The 23250-nt window shown below is 43.6% G+C and overlaps 1 protein-coding gene across 1 annotated transcript in view; it reads right to left on the bottom strand.

The window, feature by feature from the left end:
• Positions 1 to 8402: 8402 nt before the first annotated feature.
• pard3ba (par-3 family cell polarity regulator beta a) overlaps positions 8403 to 23250 on the bottom strand; it is a 145307-nt gene continuing 130459 nt past the window's right edge. The window contains exons 23-24 of the mRNA XM_028571803.1: positions 21830 to 21906; positions 8403 to 9834 (exon numbers count right to left, since the gene is read on the bottom strand). Coding sequence (XP_028427604.1) covers positions 9444 to 9834; positions 21830 to 21906 — 468 coding nt within the window. The 3' untranslated portion in view covers positions 8403 to 9443. The remainder of the gene's footprint in view (positions 9835 to 21829; positions 21907 to 23250) is intronic.

Genomic DNA, 23250 nt, shown 5'->3' with positions numbered 1-23250 from the left:
CGAGTGGCTCGTCTGTAATAGTATGAGTACAGCAGCAGCAAGCAGAGAGGAAGTGTGAGCTAAAGTATTATCAAAGTGACCCTTAACAGCTGCCTGAAAGTATGTGTCTTAATTGTGTTTTAGAGTTGTCCATGGAAGTCACCACCATGCCCTCATAAGACAAACAATTACACATAAACAGCTGATCAGGAAAATTTGTTTATATTTAATAGGAACATTTCTTCTCCTGACTCCTTCATAACGTACATCAGAATGCTATGCATTGTGGGTTATTCCCCTTGAGCATAGTCTGTAGAGTTGCTAACTTTAGAACAGTGTGCATAAAGGGCTCAAAGTGTCAACCACAGAGACCTCAAACACTTGCCAGTTTCACAGAGGGACAGCCCTGAGCCTTCATGAACTTAGCGGGAGCACGTGTCAAAGTCAGTGAGTCCATCAGGGTGGACATTTGAACTGGGCCAAAAAGTCTTGACGTTTTTTTTGTAAAACCTGTAAAGAATTAGCCCAATAGTATGAAGGGATTCATACAGAAAATACAGGAATTCATGTTGTTGGTCTCCAGCATCACATAAGATCTGTCATATGTCCTGCATCCATGTTCAAAGGAAAAGCAGCCTGTCCACACACTCCCCTCTGTCAATCGTGATGAACTGACTCACATATCTCCTGTCATGCTAGGAATCAACACACACAAGAAGATTTGGTATCTAAAGGGCTGTTGCTCACTTTGCTCTCCACTTGAGAGGAGGAATAGGATGTGACTTGCCCTCATGGACACCCATAGGCCTTCAACCCTCCAGGGCGTCTCTATACGTGTGTGTGTGTGTGTGTGTGTGTGTGTGTGTGTCTTTCATGAGTCAAGTCAAGGCAGCCCCAGGCTTTTGTGTGGCCAGACCCTCACCTCCAATAGTATGGAGTCCAAGTGACTGCACCCCACACACACACACACACACGCACACACACACACACACACACACACACACACACACACACACACACACACACACACACACACACTTGCACAAACCAGTTTTCATGCATTCTAGCAGAATAGAGTTGTCATTGTAGCATGTGTGTGTGTGTGTGTGTGTGTGTGTGTGTGTGTGTGTGTGCTAGCTGGGAATTAAGCAAAACACACAGGGAATCCCCGGCTCAGCTCTCTCTGCCCCCCTGCCCGCCTGCCCGTCCTTCTCCCTCTGAAGTGGGGTGGGCTGAGATAAGGCGTGTTATAAAAACACACTCTCTCAGAGGGTGGTCAGAGCTAGCAGGTCACATATCTCTGATGTTTACAGGGGAAATCCATGATGTGAGCGGGTACAATGAGACAGCACAAGTGTGTGTGTGTGTGTGTGTGTGTGTGTGTGTGTGTGTGTGTGTGTGTGTGTGTGTGTGTGTGTGTTTATTTGCTGAACTCTGGCTGCATCATTTTTATCTATGTTTGTTAGGGAAAGATTGTGTATCACTCAAGGCGACGGTACACTGTGAGTGCGAGGCCGTGCCAGGGAATGTACATACTGTATAAATCAGGGAAGAGGTCACACAAGTGCATCAGGGTAACAAGGACTCTGCCCCCTGTAGGACAAAGTATGGATTAGCATTGGTGTACAAATAATAAAAGAAGTTTTATGCTTTAAATTAAATTAAAAATAGAATTTCCTTTGCATGTTTTTATCTGCAGAATTGTTATTGTTATTTCACAAGTTGCAACTTGTGAAAGAGATTGGCAGTGTGTGTGTGTGTGTGTGTGTGTGTGTGTGCGTGCGTGTGCGTGTGCGTGTGCGTGCGTGTGCGTATGTGTGTCACTCTCATTTTCTCCCTATCATAGAGCTTATCTGTGGACTGCAAAGAATTGGGAGAGAGGAGTGACAGAATGGAAAGAGGAGACAGAGGAGTGTGGCAGAGAGAAACGGAGAGACGGAGAGATGGAAAGTCAAGCTGCAGAGTGAGAAGGGCAGGCAGTTGGTAACTTGTGTTTATGTGTGTGAGAAAGTGTGTAGCTGTGGCAGTTTGACTGTTACGTCTAAAGGAGGAATAATGAAGGGAAAGGCACACTGAAATGACTCAGTAAAACTCCCTATTTTCTTTTCTTTGTGTACCGCACGACACAACTCTGCAAAAGAAGCTCCAAACTGTCTCCGCAAACTGCAAAACACTTATAATAAATAAACAATTAAACTTTCCTGCAATGAAAAGAGTCTTGCATCAAAAAGGGTTAGAAGAGAAGAAGAAAACAGCTCCCTGTGTTGTGCTCCTTATCTCCTTCCGGCTGCAGCTCTGTAGTTAACAATCGCCTCAAGAAAATGAGGTAGAATCCAGATGCACAAACTGGTCAGAATGCACACACTTGTGGAGAGGCTGCAATAAGAGAAGCAAAACGAAGGAAGTTTGTCTTCACTGCAGAGAGCTTCTCAATTAGCCACTAATTGCCTCGCCTTAACGAGCAGGACATTTCTTAGCACTAATGAAGCTGGTGGCAGGCGCAGAGTGTGTGTGTGATGCTCCCAGCTACAGTGTGAGGTGTGTGTGTGTGTGTGTGTGTGTGTGTGTGTGTGTGTGTGTGTGTGTGTGAGACAGAGCGGAGATCTAATGGAGTCGGGTCCGCAGCTCATTTTCAGCGAGCTGTTTGGCATTCTCTGGAAGGAATGTGTGGATGGATTACACTGCTGGCTGCTACAGCGACTTTCCAATGAGGCTCCACTTTGTCTTCACCATTATCTAATCCACGTTGGAATGACCATCTCTGCAGAATAAAAACGAGGCCGGAAATCAAATGACCTGCCTGTTTGTTACAGCTGCATGTGATTTGAGAAATTAAACTCCACTTGGAACAGAAATGGAGTCTGTGCAAGAAAGTGGGATTTGAAAGGCATACTGATGGGAAAATATTTTCAGAAAACACGTGTTACATAAAGACGCAATGCAATACAGAATATAAGAAAACAAGTTGTGACCATGAATGATGTAGGCACTTCAAATGCATCATCCTTTCAAATTTCAACACAATATTAATAAATCTACAGCAGGTCTTCACTGGAACTGCAATGATCAGACTCCATCATATACAGAATTTTTGTAAACATGGGGGACATTAAAGGGTTAATCCACTGATGTTATTTGTCAAAGTCTATTTTATTTTTTACGAACCTCCAAGGCAAGGACGTACTAACGAAAGATGCTATCAAGTTGCATTATGGGATTACAATCAGGACTAAAAGTCTCTGCTGCATGAATTTTATATCCTAGAAATCTAGACGCACCCTAGCGGCAGCAAATGTAATTTGCAGCCAGGGTCAGTCCAGGAACTCTCCGTTGGCTTGCGAGCTGGAAAAACCAAACTCTGGTCAGGCCAATCACATCGTGTATAGAGTTGGTGGGCGGGCTTAACGGCAGAGTTACGGCAGTTCTGTGTGAGTGGTATCAATCTTCTCATCTAATTCTCTGCAACAAAGTGTTTAAATTCTGAGTGTTACCTGGCCAAACAAAATGTCATCTTCCTCTAATGACACAAACAGGGAAAACAGTGTCAGGTCTAAACACCCCAAGAAATCTTGACCTTTGACCTTTTCACATTTATCGGTGTTTTTTGCCCCCAACAAAAGGGAGGCACTGGTTATGGTTATGGTTAGGGTTAGGGTTAGGGTTAGGTGCGGTTAGAGACGTTGGGGGCAAAAAATACCATCGAGCCCTTTTCACCCATCAGAATCAACATTTTTACACCACCACAACATAAATGTTAAAATAATGTTGAAGTACTCCAAGCCTCGCCGTACACCAGGTTAGGTTTTTCTTTATGAGTTATTTTTTTTTGAATGAGATACTATAGAGAAGACAATATATCACGCACCGTTTTCAAGCTCATAAGGAAACTAAGCAAGTCTCTAATTCCTCTTGGACCTGGCAGGGCTCGATCTTAGCCAAGCGATCGGGCTAACAGGGACACACGACATACTGCCCCATCCTTTTCCTGCCGCTCACAGCAACCCAACACTCCTGACACAAGCTCACCCCCAGCACCCCGGACTGCCAAGCAAAACACCTGGCATCTGTATTAGAAGGGCGCCAATTTCACAGTGACTGCCAGGCGGTCAGCTGAGCCTCTGCCACACATATTGGAAACGTGTGTGTGAGGGCAGAACGCTACGGATGTGCTGTGTGTCTGTAAAGACAGCTTGTGTGTATGTGTGTAAGCAGAGAGCAGGTGTGTGTATGTGAGAGACAGCAGTGGGAGCATATGAAAAGTATGTGTTAGAATAAGAACTTAATATACAAGGATACAAGGTGTGTGCATGACAGACGGCTCAGTCTAGACACACATAAAACCACAGTTTGGCAGCGTTAGTACTCTGAGAACATTTATAACTATACTGGTAAATCCGCATGCACAACCACAGTGGCGTGTGTGTTAACTTGCATGCAGATTTGTACTGTATGCATGTCAAGTGTTGGACAAAGTGCCTACTAATAATTTTATATGGTTTCCAGTGTCTCTCTGACATTGATGCATTTCCCTGTTGCTTGCTTCCATTCCTTGGCTGAAGTTTTGTGTGTGTGTCAGAGGCCAGGGCTGGTGCTGAAAGCCTGATGGATGGGGTCCAGGGGTCACGGACTTCAGCTGTTGCTCGTCACATCACAACCCAGTGAACCACACCGCTAGCCTTGGGTTAGCACCAGAGTGCACAGCACTTTTTGGGTGTTTTTCATTGTCAGAGCGATAGGAACGCTGAGAGGGTCTGGGGAGATATATAAAGAGAAGATTTTGGAGGGTTTGGATGTTGGCAGGGGTGTACAGTAAGAGGGTCCTTACACAGGAAGAAAAATTCAATGTTCAGGTGGGAGCCCACAGGGAACAGGCCTACAAACCATTCAGTGGCCTCATGCTCATGTTGCATCCACTGCTTTAAAAAAAAAGACTCAATATTTTTGATTTAAAATAAAAAAGTGCCTCAAAGAGTAGAGGAATAACTTACTGAATATAGGTTTGTATTTATGCTAACTGGCTGAACCCACAAGAGTTTACCGCACTGAGCTAAATGTAATGCAGATGGCATTCCAGCTACATGCTCCCCATATATTACTTGGTACCAGCGTTGTTGCAAAGAACAAAGGGACTTTAGTTGTGTTTGATAAAGGATTTTACAGTATATGAGGTTTCAAGGGCTCAGTTACTCTGCCCAAAAAGAACAAAAATCCTGCTTTCTCTCCATAACGGGATATATGAACCTTTCATCCTTGCCACGACAATGTCATCAGCTCTGAAAGGGGCTGCTGTGCCAGGAGCGGCGGACACGTTGCCATGGCGACAGTTGGAGTAAAAGATGGTGGTTGGTGGGCTTGGCTGTGGTGTGTGGGCAAACGAGAGGCAGCCAGTGAGCGGTTGTTGCTTTTAGGGTAAATATGGTCTAAATGAACAGTGTTGCTGTATCGACTCAGCAAAAGAAGAAGAAGAAAAAAAAGACATTAAGTAAAAATGGATGTCTTAAACACAGCACAAGGTGAAACCAAGCAAAAATATTGCACAGGATATGAAATTATTTCCAATATCAGCCCAACTGCAGAAATTCAATTTCACAGCTCATGAACAATATCAAACAAACATGCTGGCTGAAAGAGCCCACTCCAACTTGAGTGATACTGTATCAAAAGGCTACACAGCAGACATAAAAGCGAATGAGGTGGGTGAAGGGCAGGCTAACGGGTAACGGTAATCCATAACTCGACCAATCTCCATATTCAGGCCGTTTAAACTGCACATTAGCCACCAGCTATTCCCATGGCCTGTCTCAGACCTGGGAAGAGGGGGGCGGGCCGGCTTTCTAATGAACTGTATAATTAAATGAGAAGCTCCGCTCGGCCTGTTTAGACTACTCTCGATTCCGAGACCATGATGCCTTAACGAGCGCTGAATTGAAAGGAATGGCACCAGGTGAAGGACAGAAGGACAGCGGGCTAATACAGTGGAATGTGCCTTTAATGAAGAGGATGAAAGAAGGGGGGCGAGAGCAGGCCGAGGTCACTGTGGGCACTCACCCGTACCTTCATTCTGCGGTGTGAGGGTGTGTAGTCCCCACACACACTCTCTATCTACTGTATACTCCACCCTCCATCTCTCTCTGCCTATCTCTCCCAGCTCTTTTTTTGGGGAAGCTGTGCGGGAGAGAGATAAATGCTTCAGCTCTCCACTTTGCCCTCCCCAGAGCACGGCTTTTGATTGACACATGCTAACAAGCTAAGGTGTTCGACAGGGGCGCCGGCAGAATAGGTAATGCTAAGAGAACATAACCAGGGAGTTCTCCCACAACCTGTGGTTCATGACGATCGACTGGGGAACAGCTCGTGCTTCTACATTTTTTTTGTATTCCTTTTTTCAGGAACTGCGACAAGAATGTGGGCTTATGGGGCGTCAAATTAATTCACGCAAAAAAACACAAGAAGAAAAATGTAAGTGGATTTTCAAAAACCAAAAAGAAGGCAGAATAATCGTTGGGGAACTTCAATGAAAGGCGGAGGGGACTAGAGAATAGACAAAGAGCTGTTAGGGAGGGGTCCTCGATATCAAAGGAAAACCTGCTATATGAGGTATGAAAGTGTGCCTGTCAGTGTATCAATGGCTGTGACCTCATCCAGTCTGAGTGTGTGTGTGTGTGTGTGTGTCATGTGCTTGAACTAAAGAGTCTCTTCTAAATGACCATGAACAAAGGGTCACACACTTATGGTAACTGATTACATAGACGCATGTTACAGCCAAACACTCCTGACAGTGATTTCAAAGCTTTTGTTTAATGGACATTAAATGCAATTAATACGAGGATGTTGCGGTTGTTTATTGTCTTTGGCAGCAGACTGACCACAAGCACTTGAAGGAGGCTGTTTACTGCATAGTTATGCTTTAACGTACAGTGAATAGCCAATAGAGGCAGCTTAAGTGCTGTAAGTTGTTTTGGCCTCCGTGAGAATGAGAGAAGACATGGTCTGCGCTGATCCACAGGAAATACTTCCAGTTATTGACCAAAAACCTTTTTTTTTTTTGGGGGGCTTTTTCCATTTATTACAAGTGACAGTGGATATATATGAAAGGGGGAGAGAGAGATGGGGGATGACACGCAGCAAAGGGCAGCAGGTCGGCTTTGAACCCACAGCACTGCAGGACTCAGCCAACATGGGGCCAATGCTCTTACTGGGTGAGCTAGAGGCCGCCCCTGACCAAGAACCTTGACTCAAGGTCCACTTACTAGCGTTTTCTGGAGTTTTAAGTGGAAGTAGTTTGGTTGTAATTATTTGACCAGAAAAGATAGTAAGTGGACCTTTTTTTCTTTGGTTAAATGTATTTATTTGTGAGGAGGTACTGGTTTCAAAAAATCTTCCTGTTGGTGTGTTCAAGGGCCCTCTCTCATTGGTCCTCTTCTGGATTTTATTGACTAAAACAATAGCCCATAAATGCAACATTTTCAGCTGACACACATTTCAGAAACTGGAATGTCTTTGAACGGCTTACTAAAGGGAGCTTACCACTGCATTAGCATCGCATAATGCCATTATCGTGGCATTATCACGTGACTTTGCTTTTCATCTTTGCTTGTGCTAGACGAGTTCAATGTATAAGCAAGACATTTTGAATCGTTTTGTCATCACAGGATGGTCAGCAGACAGCTGCTGTGCTTTTTCCTTTCATTGTTTATCCAGCTTGTATCCATTCTGGTTTGGGGATGCATTGTAATGTTGTTTTGAAAAGTACTATATGAATAGAAATGTGTTATAATTAGCATTTGTTTATTACTGTTTATTTGGCCTGATAGCTTGCTCCTCATCTGAAGTAGGTTAGGATATTTGGTGTGTGCACAAAGAGTTAATTTGCTTAAAATTGGTTGAAATAAAACCAACCATTTATCTGCCTGTGCTGGCTGGTGTGAAAAGTCTATTTGAGCTCACAGAAGAAAGGGTCAAAGTGGTGCAGAGACGAGACGCATCAGCAGAGGCCCGGTCCTCGTTGGCCGTGACGCTAATTAAACACTAACTGATAGAAAAAGCCTTCTCCACACTCTAATTATTCCCCATTTCAAGTCTAATTTCACCAATCACTGCCATCTTTATTTCTGAGAGCAAATTGGACAGTAATCATTTTCTAGTGGAGATTTCCTTGCCTCTAATTGTTGAATATGATTTAGTCATCAGAACGCTGGCTACTCTTATCTGTCATCTCACAGGGCAAATGTATCTGGAGATTGTGCTCAGAGAAATTAATCTGAATATTTTAATGAATTTTTAAAGTGATGACTCACAATGTTGTCGTAGTTTGAGTGAGTATTTTAAATATGCATAGTCCGGATAATTTGTCACATGAAACAAAGAAATGGGAGGAAACGGTTTGGTGCGGCTTAAAAATTTTGAAAATATTCAATGCAAAATATTTGTATAAAAAAATGATTTATTTGACAGCATGTTTGAATCAAAGCACTGTTGACACGTTTAGTGAGTTTTCAGTACAGTGACGTTAAGCAGTGATATGTTAAAAGATCAAATGTTTCATTAAGCTCTTTATTTAGCTGCACCGTGTATGACGAGTCGCACAGCTTGCTTTTATAATCTCTAGCTTGTGTTTGGATCAAGATGTATACATTTTGATTAGAAACACCACAAAAATATCACAAATGCATTTTGCAATGCATTTATACTTCAAAGAATGTACAGTAAATGTATTAGTCACGTCCACATTCAAATAAGTAAAGGCAAAAATATTTTTAAAAAAAAAGTGTGACAGCAGGATATAAAGGAAGTCCAAGAGACACAACATCAAGGACAAGAGGATACTTTGAACGGGAGTTACTCCCTTTTCCTGTTTGTCCACTTCTACTTCCTGTGTCTCCTGGTCTGGCTGGTCAAGGTGTTCCTTCTTCATTTCCTTCAGTTTGATTAGCTTGTGCAAAATACTGGAAAAGACTTGATTCTATACACCATTACTAAGTTAACTCTATATATCTAGGTCATTAATTTATTTGCCTTAATTTAATTTCAAATCTACAATATAAAATCTGTCAAAATAACATCTTGTTGATATAAACATTGGCACACTTGCAAATATACACCAGTGGTTGCAAACATGTATATGTACACACACACACACACACACACACACACACACACACACACACACACGAGTCCTTGTTAAATCTGTCTTGGCCTGTGAAGAGAGGTATGACCAGATGGTTCTGAAAATAAGCCTTTTTTTAGACTCTCAGCTTGACACTTATTGCTTTCAGCGTTCTTGATCAGATAAATTAATATGGCAAAATCTCACTTATCCACATTGGAAGCCTAGGCAGCTGATATCATGTTTCACTAATCTGGAAACATATATTTGGAGTTATTTATATTCTTTGTATGACTGACTCCATCTCATCGTACATTTGGGGCTTAGATGAGAGGGGTCTGTCACTCAAGAGTAGCTTTTACACTGCATCTATCAAGGGGTTCTTCCGCCTTGGGTCGGGCTGCCTCTGGTCTCCGTAGCGCTCGGGGCTGTAGCGGCCGGGGCTGCGCTGCCGGTATCCGTCTCCTCGTCCTCCAACGGCTTCGTAGGTCTGGCGCCCTCTGCGGCCTGCAGTGGGCGAAGGTGGGACGTCCTGCCTCAGTGCTGCGCGGTTCTGCTGTCCTGCGTGGGGAGATGAGGGGTAGTAGCGCGGGTTGCTGGGCGCCTGGTGGGACTGCGGGCCCGTCTGGGGGAGCTGCACACGGCCGGGCTGGCTGGAAGCAGGAGGGTCATGGTAGTGGTGGCCGGAGTAGGGGGCCGGTTCTCTGGGCACGGGTCTGGAGTGGGTGGGGTAATCATATGGGTCCCTCCTGAAAGAGAAATATACTCGTCTGTGAACAATTGTAAAGTAGTGACTGTACCTGATATTAGCCTGGAGCTAGTCTGCAGGACCATTAGTAAAAATACACAAATATATATATATATATATATATATGAAGACAATATTTAATTCTGGTTTAAACTGGTTTGAAGTAGAGGACGTGCCAGAGATTTGCTGTAAGCCTCCTCCTGTTATTCAGTTTACGTGGCGAGGCTGTGGCCTTGGCAGGATCAAGTTGTGGGGGGGTACGTGGATGGAGAGATGCCAAGAGATAACACCAAATGCCTTGGTAAGCATATATGAGGTTGTGTGTGTGTTTAGCTGGAGTGTGTAGGAATGTGTGTGTGTGTGTGTGTGTGTGTCCCAGGGGTCTGCAGTAACGAGGCAGCCAGCTGGAAGTCTCCGGTTCCCTCCCACTAGCTCTGGGTGATTAGGGGCTAAACCCCTGGGTAAGGCGACACGCAGGCCTCGGGGACACGGAAGGAAAGAGAGAGAGAGAAAGAGAGACTGAGAAAGATAGGGACCTGGAGAGAAAGTAAGAGAGCGGGAGACAATGAGAATAAGAGAGAGAGAGAGAGAGAGAGAGAGAGAGGGAGAGAGAGAGAGGAGAAAAGAAAAGGGAGGGCTGCTCACCTTTCACAGGCCAATTCAAATGTTTTCCATCTTATGTGCTGTTTCCAGTGCCACACATGTCTAGCTGGAGCAAGTAAGCAAATCTAAAAATCAGGTCTTCGTCGGCCTAGCTGTAAAGGAAACGCTCCTATTTTTAAAAATGGGGATCTAATATGAGCCCTGTCGGCATCATAAATGATACGTTTTGGCATTACAAACTTTAACATAAGCCACAACACTACCTATTTTGGGCCATATATAGTAGAATCAGAATCAGATTTATTGCAGTTTGCATTTGCAAGGAATTTGCCTTGGTGCGTTAGTTGCATACAGTATACAAACAACGTATTAGAAAGGAAATAAACAATAAAGCAAAGTACTTCTACAGTCAAGAACATACACACAGAATAAATATATATGTTAAAAGACACTAACAAATATATGCAATATAACGGATTGCACGGATTGTGCAGTGTGTGCAAAAATATTGTGATGTGCAAAAGCTCAGAGTATATATAATATATGCAATAGCCAGGGATAATAGTCCAGGATGAGTGTTAATGTAAGGTGTAGAGTCGAGTCAGTAAGGGGTCCCGGACCTTGTTGATGAGGCACGCTGCAGTAGGGAAGAAAGTGTTTTTGTGCCGTGAGGTTTTGGTCCTGCCAGAGGGGAGTGTTTAAACAAAATTGGGGACCGGGGTGGGAGGGATCGCCTACAATCTAGTAGTAGGACTTAAAATGATTTTGAATATATGGATTCTACGTGTAATAAAATATATTCTTTTCCCTAGGATAAATCGAACTGGGGAAATTTCAGGTGCATGTAAATGCAACTAAAATTGTTGGTCTTAACAGCAAGTGTTACCTCTTTCATTAATTGGCTCCGGTTTAAATTATTAAACTATATCAATCAGCAACAGAGAGCAACAGAACATATTTAAAAGTTTACTTCCCACCCTTCAACAATGGCTTCCACTGTAGTTATTATACAGAAGCCTTGAGCTTAGCCGCTCCCTTGTTCTGCAATCCTATCCCTGCGTCTCCTCTGCCCAGTCCCTTGAGTCGAGCTCAGCACCTGTTGACTGGCCAATTAGAATGACTCACTCACCACAGATTAGGTCGCACACAGCTTGTGTTTATGTGTATGTGTATATATGTGTGTGTGTGCGCATGCATAAGCGGACTTCCCTTGAGGATATTCATGGACTGTGGTGACGTGAATTTCTATATATGTGTGTGTGTGTTGCAGATATCAGTAGAGTGGGCTGGGATGCCTGACCACCCAAACAGAGCAGTGGGACCGGATACACAGGTGGTCCCAAGAATGAACAGCACTGCCTTGTCATTCAGCAGAGCAGGAAAGACGGAGCCACACACACAAACACACACACACACACACACACACACACACACACACGGACAGACGGATAGACGGACAGACATGCGTTGTGAAGGCTTGAGATAAGGTGAGAAAGCCCCTTTACCCCCCCACCCCAAAAAAAGGCGAGAACAGAGCCAGAGAGAGAGAGAGAGAGAGAGAGAGAGAGAGAGAGAGAGAGAGAGAGAGAGAGAGAGAGAGAGAGAGAGAGAGGGAGAGAGAGATCTCATCTGAAATTACGAAGCAGATGTGGAGGGAGTCTGGGTAAAAAATTCCTCCACGTAAAGCGCTAGAGAGAGATAGAGAAAGCGAGACTAAGGTCAACCTCCTCATTAATCCAGATTAAATGGTGAAGGCCACCAGGGGAGGTAAGAAAGGAAGGATGGAGTGATACAGGGGTAGAGAAGGGGGAACACCTCGGTCTTTAACCCGACTCAGGGCCACCCAAACAGACAGGAACCTCCGTTGGCTTCCCCATTCTTCTCTCATCACTCTCCTTCTTTTTCCCCTCCTGAGATCTTCTATTTCCCCATCTTTTCCACTTGAATATTCATCTTCCTCTCCTTCTCTGCCACCACTGTGGCCTCTCTCCTTAATATCTCTTCATCACCTCCCTGTGCACCCTGTTATTCAAATTCCTCCGTCATCTTTGCACCTCATCTTTTCCTCCTTTCTCATCTACAGCGCTATTTTTAGCTTCTCCGAGGTAATAATAAGGGCATAGCTGTAATACGGAGTAATCCTTTGTCAACATAGTATCCTGTGGGCAAATGTGAGACTTATGGATGTCAAATGCAGGGGAAACAAATACCATAACTTTGCTATACAATTAACCACTGTTCATGGTAAAATAAAATAAAAAGTACTAGTTTAGGTGAATAAGCACCATTAAATATCTTCTTTGTCTAATTTTCTGAATGACTAAGGGATACATGATGAATGATGAAGGATAAATTCCTGTAGTGCATTGGTATACAGGTCTGGATGACCTTTGACCCTGGCATGACATGGCTTATAGTCGCCCAGCAGTAGTAGCTCTGAATGGGTTGCCTTTTGTCTGCTCATATGGGAGTACTTCTATTTCTTCAGGGAGGTGAGTGTCTTTGTTTGCAGGAGGAGCAGAAGGGAGGTGAGTATCTTAAGTTTGTGTTTTTGTGTTGGACATTAATTTCATCAAAATGATATGTGATATTGTAAACGCATTATATAAAAAATAGGGGAAGTCCTGGCATCTTGTAATAAATAGCATTTGTGTGTGTGTGTGTGTGTGTGTGTGTGTGTGTGTGTGTGTGTGTGTGTGTGTGTGTGGCCAAGCAGCTGAGGGATTAGGGGGTCCACGGGCCTCAGTGACCCACAGAGAGTTCCTTATCCCTGGGTCAAACAGCTGGCTTCAGCCTGGTTAGGAGATGCATGTGTTTAGTATGTGTGTGTGTGTTTCTGTGGGCCTTTGCTAACCTGAAATGTTCTCAGACCATGTTTAATGTTCACAGTATTTGAATTTTACTTAAATTTGGATTTAATGTAGCGGATCCAAATAAAACATTTTGACTATGTGTGTGCCTCAGTGCGTAAGAGAGCGAGCAAGAGGGAGAGTGCACGGTTGCGCTTGTATATTCTGAGTGTCAGAATGAGATCTCTTGTTTACTTGCGTAACAACTGTAAGTTTGTGTGCTATGAGTATGCGAAAGAGAAGGAGTGTGAAGGAAGAAAGGAAAAAGAAATACAAACATAGAAGGAACACGCCAAAAAAGTAACTAAATAAAGGTAACCATTAACCTACATGTAAAAGATGTTGTGTATTGGTTTACCCTTCTGCCACTAAAAACACAACAGGTGAGTTACAGTTTCCTGAGGACGGGATGGAAATTTCCTCCAGAGCTTTTGATTTACAATAAACATGCCAAACATGGCAGATTCCTGCCGAAATAAAACATGGGTTGGCGTCAATTAAAAGTGCTCCGCTAATCTAGCTTAAAAAGAGCTTATGACAACAAGAGATATGCAAACAGTAGGCATGTTTTCATTTGGCTGTCAAGCGAGTTTCACGCACACTTGTGAAATGTCAAAATTAAAAAAAATGGAAATTTGATGTTTCCGTGAGTGATGTTAAAAGAAAGAAATAGTTTTGAATGAATGTCAGAAAAGGAAAATTTAAAGACTTTCGAGAACACATTAGTACTTGATAGGTTATTTTTCTCTGTGTTATTATATAATGTACTAGTGATATTGTAATACAGCTATCATAAACAAAGCTGCTCTTCACCCACACACAGACATGGCAGTGACAGTAGGTACGACATTACTCGGTAATTTACGAAGAACAGCAATGAAACATCATTCTTCACCAGCAAAAGCATTTCCATCCTTATTCATCGCGTAATTTCTTTACATACGTACATTTTTTATTTTATTTGAGCAAATGTATGTTATTGAATCTCCACTTGCCCTTTAAATGGGATGCATTCATGATTTGCAACAGGCCAGAAAATGGAGATGGTGTAAAGACAGGGAGAGGCACACAGAACAAAAAGGGACTTCCTGTGTGGGTAAAAAGACGAGCCATGTTCAGCAGGAGACAGGCGAGAGAGAGACAGATCTGTCCCTCTGAGGTCTATATAGAGCAGCAGTGCAGGGTGTGATGTGAACCACAGGGACCAACTAGAGTGGAAAGCTGTAATGACACGCCGTGTAATACATCGGACTCACACTTCGGGAACATCAGCACCATATACCACACTCCCAACCACCCTCTGAGAGTGTGTGTGGTGTGGGCAAACGACAGACGGAATATTACCTCCATATTTATACTGTATGCCTGTGAATGTGTGTTGGGAGTGTATATGATTACAACGGTGAAAGGAAAATGTGTGAGTGTCCATCTGGGACTGTGAGAGTGTGTGTTGCCATTGAGGCATAGCTTCCGCTTTATGACAGTGAAGAATTTGCGTGTATGGTGGTAACATGGGGAATAGGGGGTGGGGGTTACCCTGCACCTGCCCCTAGGAAACGGAAGGAGGAAATTAGTAACCGCCCCCCACTCCTTATTAGAGTCCTACACCTACCATCCTGGTCCCCCAAATAACCCCGGCCCTAAACAGCTGGAAAACAACCATGTGTCTCCGTCAGACTTGCACACAAACACTCACAAATACATTTGTTTACAGCTTTTACATTTAGAGCTTTAAAACTATGTTATGCAATGAAGGTCAATTCATTATTTTGCATGAATTCACCAATATTTTAGTTTAGAAATGCAGGATTCCACAGCTAATGTACCAGGGAAGCTTTACATCATTTATATTAGGACAAAAATGTCCAAATGTATTGCAATTTTGAACAGTATATGTTGGATTATGAGGTACTTCAAATCATGTTCTATTCACTTATATTATGATATTTTAATGTATGGAGGTGTGGGGTAACACATTTACAACTAATGTAAATCAATGATATACTGTATATAGGAAGAGCAGCTATAAATAAGGCAGATTCAAGGAAACCTACTGTTTATAAAGTCATGGTACAGTTGTATTTAGTTAAATTAAAAACTTTTCTAGTTATGCGTCGATGTCTGGAAATCTGCAGTGGTGGAAATTGCAATTCCATAGTATACATTATTCTCTACCTACAACTACTTACTGCTCTGCCTTCTGTTTAAAGTTTAAGGATGCATGTATGTATGTGTGTCTTCCTTTGTTCACACAAACATGCATAACAAATGAGTGCAACTGCTTAAACACTGAACTGCACTCACCTAAATTGCATTTGCACATTTCATTCATTAATGTGGGAACATACAGATGCATATGTAAGCACATCTGCCAGCTATGTGCTCACCTGTTAGTCAACTGACGAGGACCAGACACGGGTTGCATGCAAAATGCATTAATTGCTCTGCAGAAAAACAGCTGCCGCACTACACTGCCAAACACTCCCACAAACAGACATTCATATGCATGTCCGCACACACTTTCCTGGGTAAAATGTTTAATGTGTCATAATTTGTGGAGAGATACCAGCGGCGTTGCAGAAAAAAAGTAGCTGGAAATACCACCGTGCTGCAGTCTATCGATGATAAATTGTAGCCAGAGCCAAAACGTGGTCATCAATTATAGTGTGTATTTGTGTGTGTTTATGTAAAAGATGTAATACAGTATGTTCAGTAAGTTGACATAGTCAGTTTGTGAAGCATTCTCCAGATTCATCCTTGTCCTAACCCTGCACGCACACACGCACACAAAGTCATAGCGCTAATGGCGCTGTGCTAGATGAGTGCTACAGACACAGAGCAGGTCCGGCTGGCTCCGCAGCCGAGGAAGCCATTAGCCACTCTGGCCCTGGCCGCCGAGGCAGCTCTGCTAATCAAACCAGGCTATGTCAACAACAGCAGTGGAAATTGGCTCTCACCTAGACGCACGTGCCTAATCTAAATGGGGCCGTGTTTACACTCTTTGCTACTATATACTGGGCAATGACGAGGAATGTGTAATGTAGCAGTGGCAGGTAGCAGTGGGTCCGGCTGCAAAGTGGGGGCTTTCGGTTAGAAATGAGAAGGTGAGGAGAGACGGGAGGCACCAGGTCAAACAGCCTGTATGTAAACTAAGAATAGGTACTCTCCCATAAAGCTCATATTTACATTTAATGACTCATTCATCGTTTTAGTGATGTCATGCTTCAAGACTTGTATCAATTATTCTACAATATTCTATTGCATTTGATTCTAATGAGTTGTACTACATTTAAGGCATTTAACTGCTGCTCTAATCCAGAGCGAATCAAAATGACTGCATGAGTACAAACAAATTTACATTCCAGGGCCACCAAATGTACATGCAGCCATTACTGAGGAGGTCAAAGGCCTCTTGGATTTACCTCTTGGACTAGTTCTAGTACTCCAAGAGGGAGAATAATCATGTAATAGAGATGTTCTGGGAAAAACCAGAAACAGTTAATGACAGAAACAGATGAGTAATACAGAAACTTTTTTCGCCACAAATCATATTACATTTTTCAGATCAGTTCATGCTAAGTTTAATGTATGCCTTTTTATTCTATTCTATATTCTTTGCAAAGTAGAGAACATTTGAATTCATGCTGACTCCTGTGTCTCTTCCACGGAGCTGCCCGTCCATCTGTATTTGCGGACTGAATGTCATGCAGACTTGTACATGACAGTTTTTGTATTTCTCACCGAGCTCATGGAGAGCGCAGAGGCCTCAAAGTGTATATCTTTTGTTTTATTTATAAAGCCATGGTTTTATTTGTTCCATACACAGACCTGGGAGACTGTGGGAGAGAGGAATGGAAGTGAAGGGGGAAGACGGAGAGCGAGACAAGATACAAAGAGACGTAAGAGAGACATAAACAGAAGCCACAAAAAATGCAAAAAAGGATTGATGGAATCAGAGGACAGGAAGAGAGAGTTATTGTAAACAGGTAGAGCCACTGGTGCCTTTAGCTGTGCGCGTGACAGAGCTGGCTAAAGCTCTTTCATTTCCTACTGCTGATTCCATTACATTTTCCTGCGTCTGTGCACAAATACTGTTAGCTGGACAAACACTGCTGTCTCTGCACACCAACGGGGCCCGTTCCTTCATAAAGGGCCCGCAAATAACAAAAGGGTCAGGACAGCTCTCGGGAAATCAAACAAAATAATCCGCACATTGCTTCAGATGCGCTTGGGTTGCTTATTTAACAATAAAAGAGGGGGTCACATCACTTTTTAAACCAATCACGTAGGGTCCTGGAAAGACATCAGCAGCTGTTATGAGGCAAACGCAAAAAAACTATTGTGAAGGAGGACTCTCCAGGACCCGAGAAATTAAATGAGTTACGGAGACAATAACTCTAACTGAGTTGGGTGAGTTTAAAGTGAGTCATTCGACAGCTGGACAGCAACGGGGGGAGGGGGAACACTTGATCACTTGTGAAACCCTGAAAAGCAGGATTGGGTTTTAATAAAGATTGGGCGAGTGCGGCGAAAATATGATTTCTTCGCTGACCTTGAAAAAGCCATCCGGATTCATCGAGAGCTCCAAACTACACGCACTTACAATATTACTGCACTAAAATAATAACTTAGCTTATTTCCAGTTGACAAAATCAGACAACGAAGCTAAAATGAATGGGTAAATTTTAGAAGGGTTTCTCATTTTTAATATTCCTCTCACGTTTCCTTATTTATTCATACTATTTTAATCAACAGACTGCTTTCACTCAGAGGAGGGCTGAGTCATTTATTCTTTTCTATTCTGTGTTGCCAGGTGTGTCCAGCCTGGACATGGCTCATTAGGGTCTGAGCAGACACAGCCCGGGGTGAAACGGTTCATGTGCTGAGACATGGTGGAGAAGTCCAAGTGGCTGTAAGACTGGCAAGTGCGAGAGAAAGTGTGTGCACTTTTTGAGGAAGGTCAGGTGGGAGTCCTTAAGGGACACTTTCCCACATACCGAAGGATACTCAACATGCTGAGGACAATCAAGAGGTTGCCCTCGCTTTTTTTTTTTTTTTTAAAAGAGGAGAGAGTGCTTGATGAGAGCACCTAGCATTCAGTCACTCCATAAACGACCAACCTGAGAGGCCCCTTGGAATGTATGACTGCAAACACACACGCAAAAAGACGTACTTGCTAAATGTCTTTAGGAGTCCAAAATGGGTGGGCCGAGTGACTGACCAGAGCCATTCAAAGGAGACCAGATCTGAAAGGGACCCCGAGGACAGTCAGACCCAGACCCAAACAGAAAGGATCAGCTGTGAATTAACAAACAGCTATGTTAGGTCTTGGTTACTAGGAACCAAATGGACCTGCAAAGACCTTTGCAACTCGCAAACGCACACACGTTGCGTCCTTCTCAGTGGGTCATCTCCACAGTCCAGATGTGACAGGAGCTTCACGAGGCCAGTACGGTGTGTGCTCACCGACTCACTGGCCATCGGCTTCACATTAATCAACCAATTATCAGCCCCGGCCAGCAACGTTTGCCGCGCCAACCCGGCCCCCTAATCCAATCACCTTGGGGGAGTGGGTCAGGGGGTGCTCTGATTGGATAACCCGGGGCTGGGTCGCTGCGCCCCTGACCTGCTGCTTTGAATTGGTAATGATGTTAATGTTCTCCATATGGCCGTGTGTGTGTGTGTTTGTGTGTGTCCCCAAGCATAGAGCCTATCCGCAGGCTGAGCTGCATCCCGGCGTTAATGGCCAATGGAGAGAGGGAGGTAAGAGCCAAAGTAGCACTAACACCCTCCCTGGGGCAAACTTCTCGACGCTGCCACTTCCCTCTTTCCAAATCCTCACTCCCAGACTTCAGCTTCTCTTGTTGGCTGCCGTGCCGTAGCTCTCGGCACTCGGTCCCAGGCTGAGGTTTACTTTCTTTCCCTGCTACTTTGGCATCCACCCCTTCAGGTCCAAAGAAACTCTTGATTTGATAGGTGGGAATAGCCAGACAGATCTTGGCATAATAAAGTTTTGGCCTGCAAGATTGTGGTGAAAATAGTTTTCTGATACAATCAAGAAAGTAAGAAACTAAAAGGGCATTTTGTTTGACTGTGAGAAAAGTGGAATATACTATATTCCTTAAAGCTTACAAAAAGTCAAAATCACTTAGGCATATGGAAGAAAGAAAAGTTGAAACTCCAACAACACTCCACCAAGATTTTGAAAAACACAAATTAAAAAGACCACAGCATACTGTGCTTACATTAGTAGAGCCATAATGTGCATGGACATGTTGAAATGTAGAAACACAACACTGAAAGTGAAATATTTAAATGTCTGCCTGAGCGCCTTGATTCTGCCTCGATTTCATCCCCATCCTTCTGACTCATATCTTTCCTTTCTCTCCATATGCTCCCATCTGTGAGGTGCATCGCTACATCTCCTGTACTATCCATGCACGCGCACGCACGCCCGCACACACACCTCCTTCACTCCCACCACTCCAGCTGCAGCCCCAGCCGGCTCCACACAAAGGCAGGCCAAATGTATGCTAATGAGAGCCAGGCCAATGGTGGAGCCGCACTCATTTTGAGAGGAAATGGCTTTCAATAATGGCAGCCCCCGGGGGGATTTTGCACAAAGTTCAGCTCCACTTTGAAAAATGCATTCAATTCACTGCTGTGTCTGCTCGCTCCTTTTCTCCTGTTTTTCTCCCTCGATGAAAAAAAAAAATAATAATAATTACCGGAATATATCTGCGTCCCTTCCTCCTCTCGCCTCTGTATTTATGCTAGGGGGAGTCTGAGGGGTTTTGGGGTACTGAGGAGCCGTGATTTATTTTTACAGAAACATAAGACACAAGACCACAAACATGTGACTTTGAATAGTGTTCAAACTCTATCTGGCACTTTCCCTGTGCCTTTTGTTGCTCGTGCTTTTGCTCTTCTGCTGAGGCAAATGTCCCCAGAAGCATGTTAACTGTAACATATGCATTTCAAACAGATGATCATATGGGTCTTGGGCCTAAAAATACTTCAAAGAGGAGATGAACAACAGTTAAACAACTATGACAATATTTCTTGAGGTAATAACCATTATTTGACTTCTTATTTTTATGCCTAAGTCAGAGAATATGATTGCTGCTACTACTTCATTGCTTAAATATAGTCCAATATTTCAGAAAAATGACCCTGCTGTCATCATGTGTAATTTGCAGAACTGGAAATGTGCTAGTGCTAATTAAAGCCTCAGTTTAATAATATGCAGTGAACACATTAGAACAACACTGGAAATGGCAGAAAATAGAGAAAAACGCCAGTCGTGATTTCCCAGAGTCCAAGTTGATGTCTTCAAATTCCTTGTTTGACTCACCAAAAACGTAAAATCCAAATCAATTTAATTTTGAATGATATTGAGCAGCAAGCCCTCAAATTTGAGAAGCTGGAACAGATGATGGTTGGTCTTTTTTTTCATAGCAATAAAATACAAGCACAACTTTCATTTCATCTTATTCATTCATCTGAATGGCTGGGAAGGTTTTCAATTTTCCGGACTTGCTTTTATATTATTAGGAGGAAAGTTTCGATAAGTGGATGGCATGACTTCTTTTCTCTGTGTTACTGTACGCAAGTATAGTTTGAGCTGTCAAAGATCATGCAAGTCTCCCTTTGTGTGTCTGTCTCCATTTGGGTTTGTCTCCACAGTTACAGTCGGCCAATCTCTCTGTCCCTCTGCTGCTTGGTCATGTCCCTCCTCCTCTCTCTCAGATTCTCAGTGTGTCTCGTCCTCCCCTGAGCCAGGGCTGATGTCTGCGCTCCCTGGTGCCTGTCATATCATGAGGAGCAATAACCCGTGAAATGACTGTTCTCTTTTTCTCGCTCTCCTCCTCTCAATCCCGGTGTCCCCTCTATTCCTCATTCTCCTCCCCTCGCTTTTCCTCGCACCACGCCACTCCACGCTTAGCTGTTGAGGCCGCGAACATCACAAAGATGGCGTTTGCTCAGCGTGTGCATATACACACTCGCGCGCGCACAAGTCAGGTAATACTCCGGTCCGGTTGGACTGATGTATGTATGCTGCAGCACAGCTGGGAAATGTGAAGAGGTATGTGTGTACACATGCCTAATTTGAAATGAGAACATTTAAACAAATATAAAGGAACAAGTGCAGTTCCATTAAACCCACACTAGAGGTTTTACATCCTTCATAAGAGCTAACCATCCTCTCTGCCTGTGCCCTGCTCTCTGGAGAGCTGAACACTCCTATTCCTGGGATGAGTAGACACTCCCAAGGCAAACACTCCAGATTTAATTATAAGCTCTAAGGAGGATTAGTCTGTACCGTGTGTGTGTGTGTGTGTGTGTGTGTGTGTGTGTGAGAGATGGAGACACAAAGGGAGGGAGTGGCAAGAAGTTATCCCTTCATTTACTGCATTGAGGAATACAACACACACACACACACACACACACACACACACACACACACACACACACACACACACACACACACACACACACACACACACACACACACACACACACACACACACACACAGGTCTCACCTGGGGTGTGTGGGGTACTGCTGGCCCACCTCTTCGTAGCGAGGCACGGGTCGAGACTCAGCTCCTCTGGGTGCCATCTGTGAGGGGACACAGGACAATGAATGTTAAGTATGTAGACTAAAAAAGGTCCAAGGTTCAGTCACTCAACAGTCCAAATACCCTTGAGCAAGGTGTTGAACTCTCACCTCCCTCACTGGAAATTCAGTCAGGTAGAGATCTGATGAAAACAACAATGTGTTAGCCTGTTTGCCGATTTGCTGTTTGTATTGGCCTACTGAGGAAGAACACATATATCCCTTTGGCTATATGTTCAACCTCAGTAATATTTCAACTCAGCGGATGTACATTAAGTGTTTAAAGCCTGCAAGTGTTTGTGTGCAGCCTTGTGGTTTCAGTGGGAACAAAAAAAAAAAAAAAAAAGAGCGGCAGAACTCATGGAATGCCCCACATGTGGTAACATAAACACATGTAACCACATGTAAGCGTCGTGCCCCTCCGATGAACATGTGTGTGTACGGTTCATGCAAACACACCAGTCATATGAAGAAAATTACAGTTTTGGGCAGAGGGTTGTTCACGCTCTCATCGCCGCACACCAGGAAACAATTGACTAAAGCCACGTCAACGCTCAGGTGGATAAATATGGAAACGCTGTTTACATGAAAACGACTCGGTCCACACTGGAACACCACAGTAGCAGAGCTAAATCTCTTCTCCTTCGTTCTCCTTTTGTTGGCAAACAGTGGATTAAAGGCATCATGTGGTCGGGGAGTAGGACAGTCACAGCTTTACCCAACTCCGTCTGAGAAGGATAAACCTCTATTCTGTTGCCTCCTGCTCTAAATGGTAACTTACAGACGGGTGACAAATTGCAGGAAAAATCTGGATAAATAAAAAGTGGAGAAACATAACGAATGCATTTCATTCAGGGCATGAGGGCTAATCTTTTGATTTTAAAGTAAAAAGTTAGCGCCCTCAACCACCATCATCAAAATGAGGGAATATCTCACCAAGAATGGTGTTTCAGAGACTTATCTAAGGTGTTGAAATGCGTCATGCTTGTGAAAAGTGGTTTGTGGATCGAAGGCTAACATGTAGATAAAAAAAGATGTGCCGTCAAATGTAGTTGCGTAAGTGTGGACATGGTGTAAGGTTACGACAATACAGGGGGGAGGGAGGGGGGGGGTTAAACGAGGGGTAGACAGAGAGGAAAGAGCATACCGTTTCAATTATCTATAATCTAGGTTCTGGGCTTGGAGTTTCCACATACAAACACAGGCTGTTTACCCAGTGGATATTTCATCGGTCAAACACACCATGCACCACTGTAGCGGAACATGCACACACCAGCGCGCTGGCCAAACACACCAAAGCAGCCGCACATACAATAAACTGACATGTACATGTGTGTACATAAGATA

Source organism: Perca flavescens, chromosome 24, assembly GCF_004354835.1.
Source record: "Perca flavescens isolate YP-PL-M2 chromosome 24, PFLA_1.0, whole genome shotgun sequence".
NCBI lineage: Eukaryota > Metazoa > Chordata > Actinopteri > Perciformes > Percidae > Perca > Perca flavescens.
Note: the sequence above shows the minus strand (reverse complement) of the source record. Positions and strands in the feature narration are given on the sequence as shown.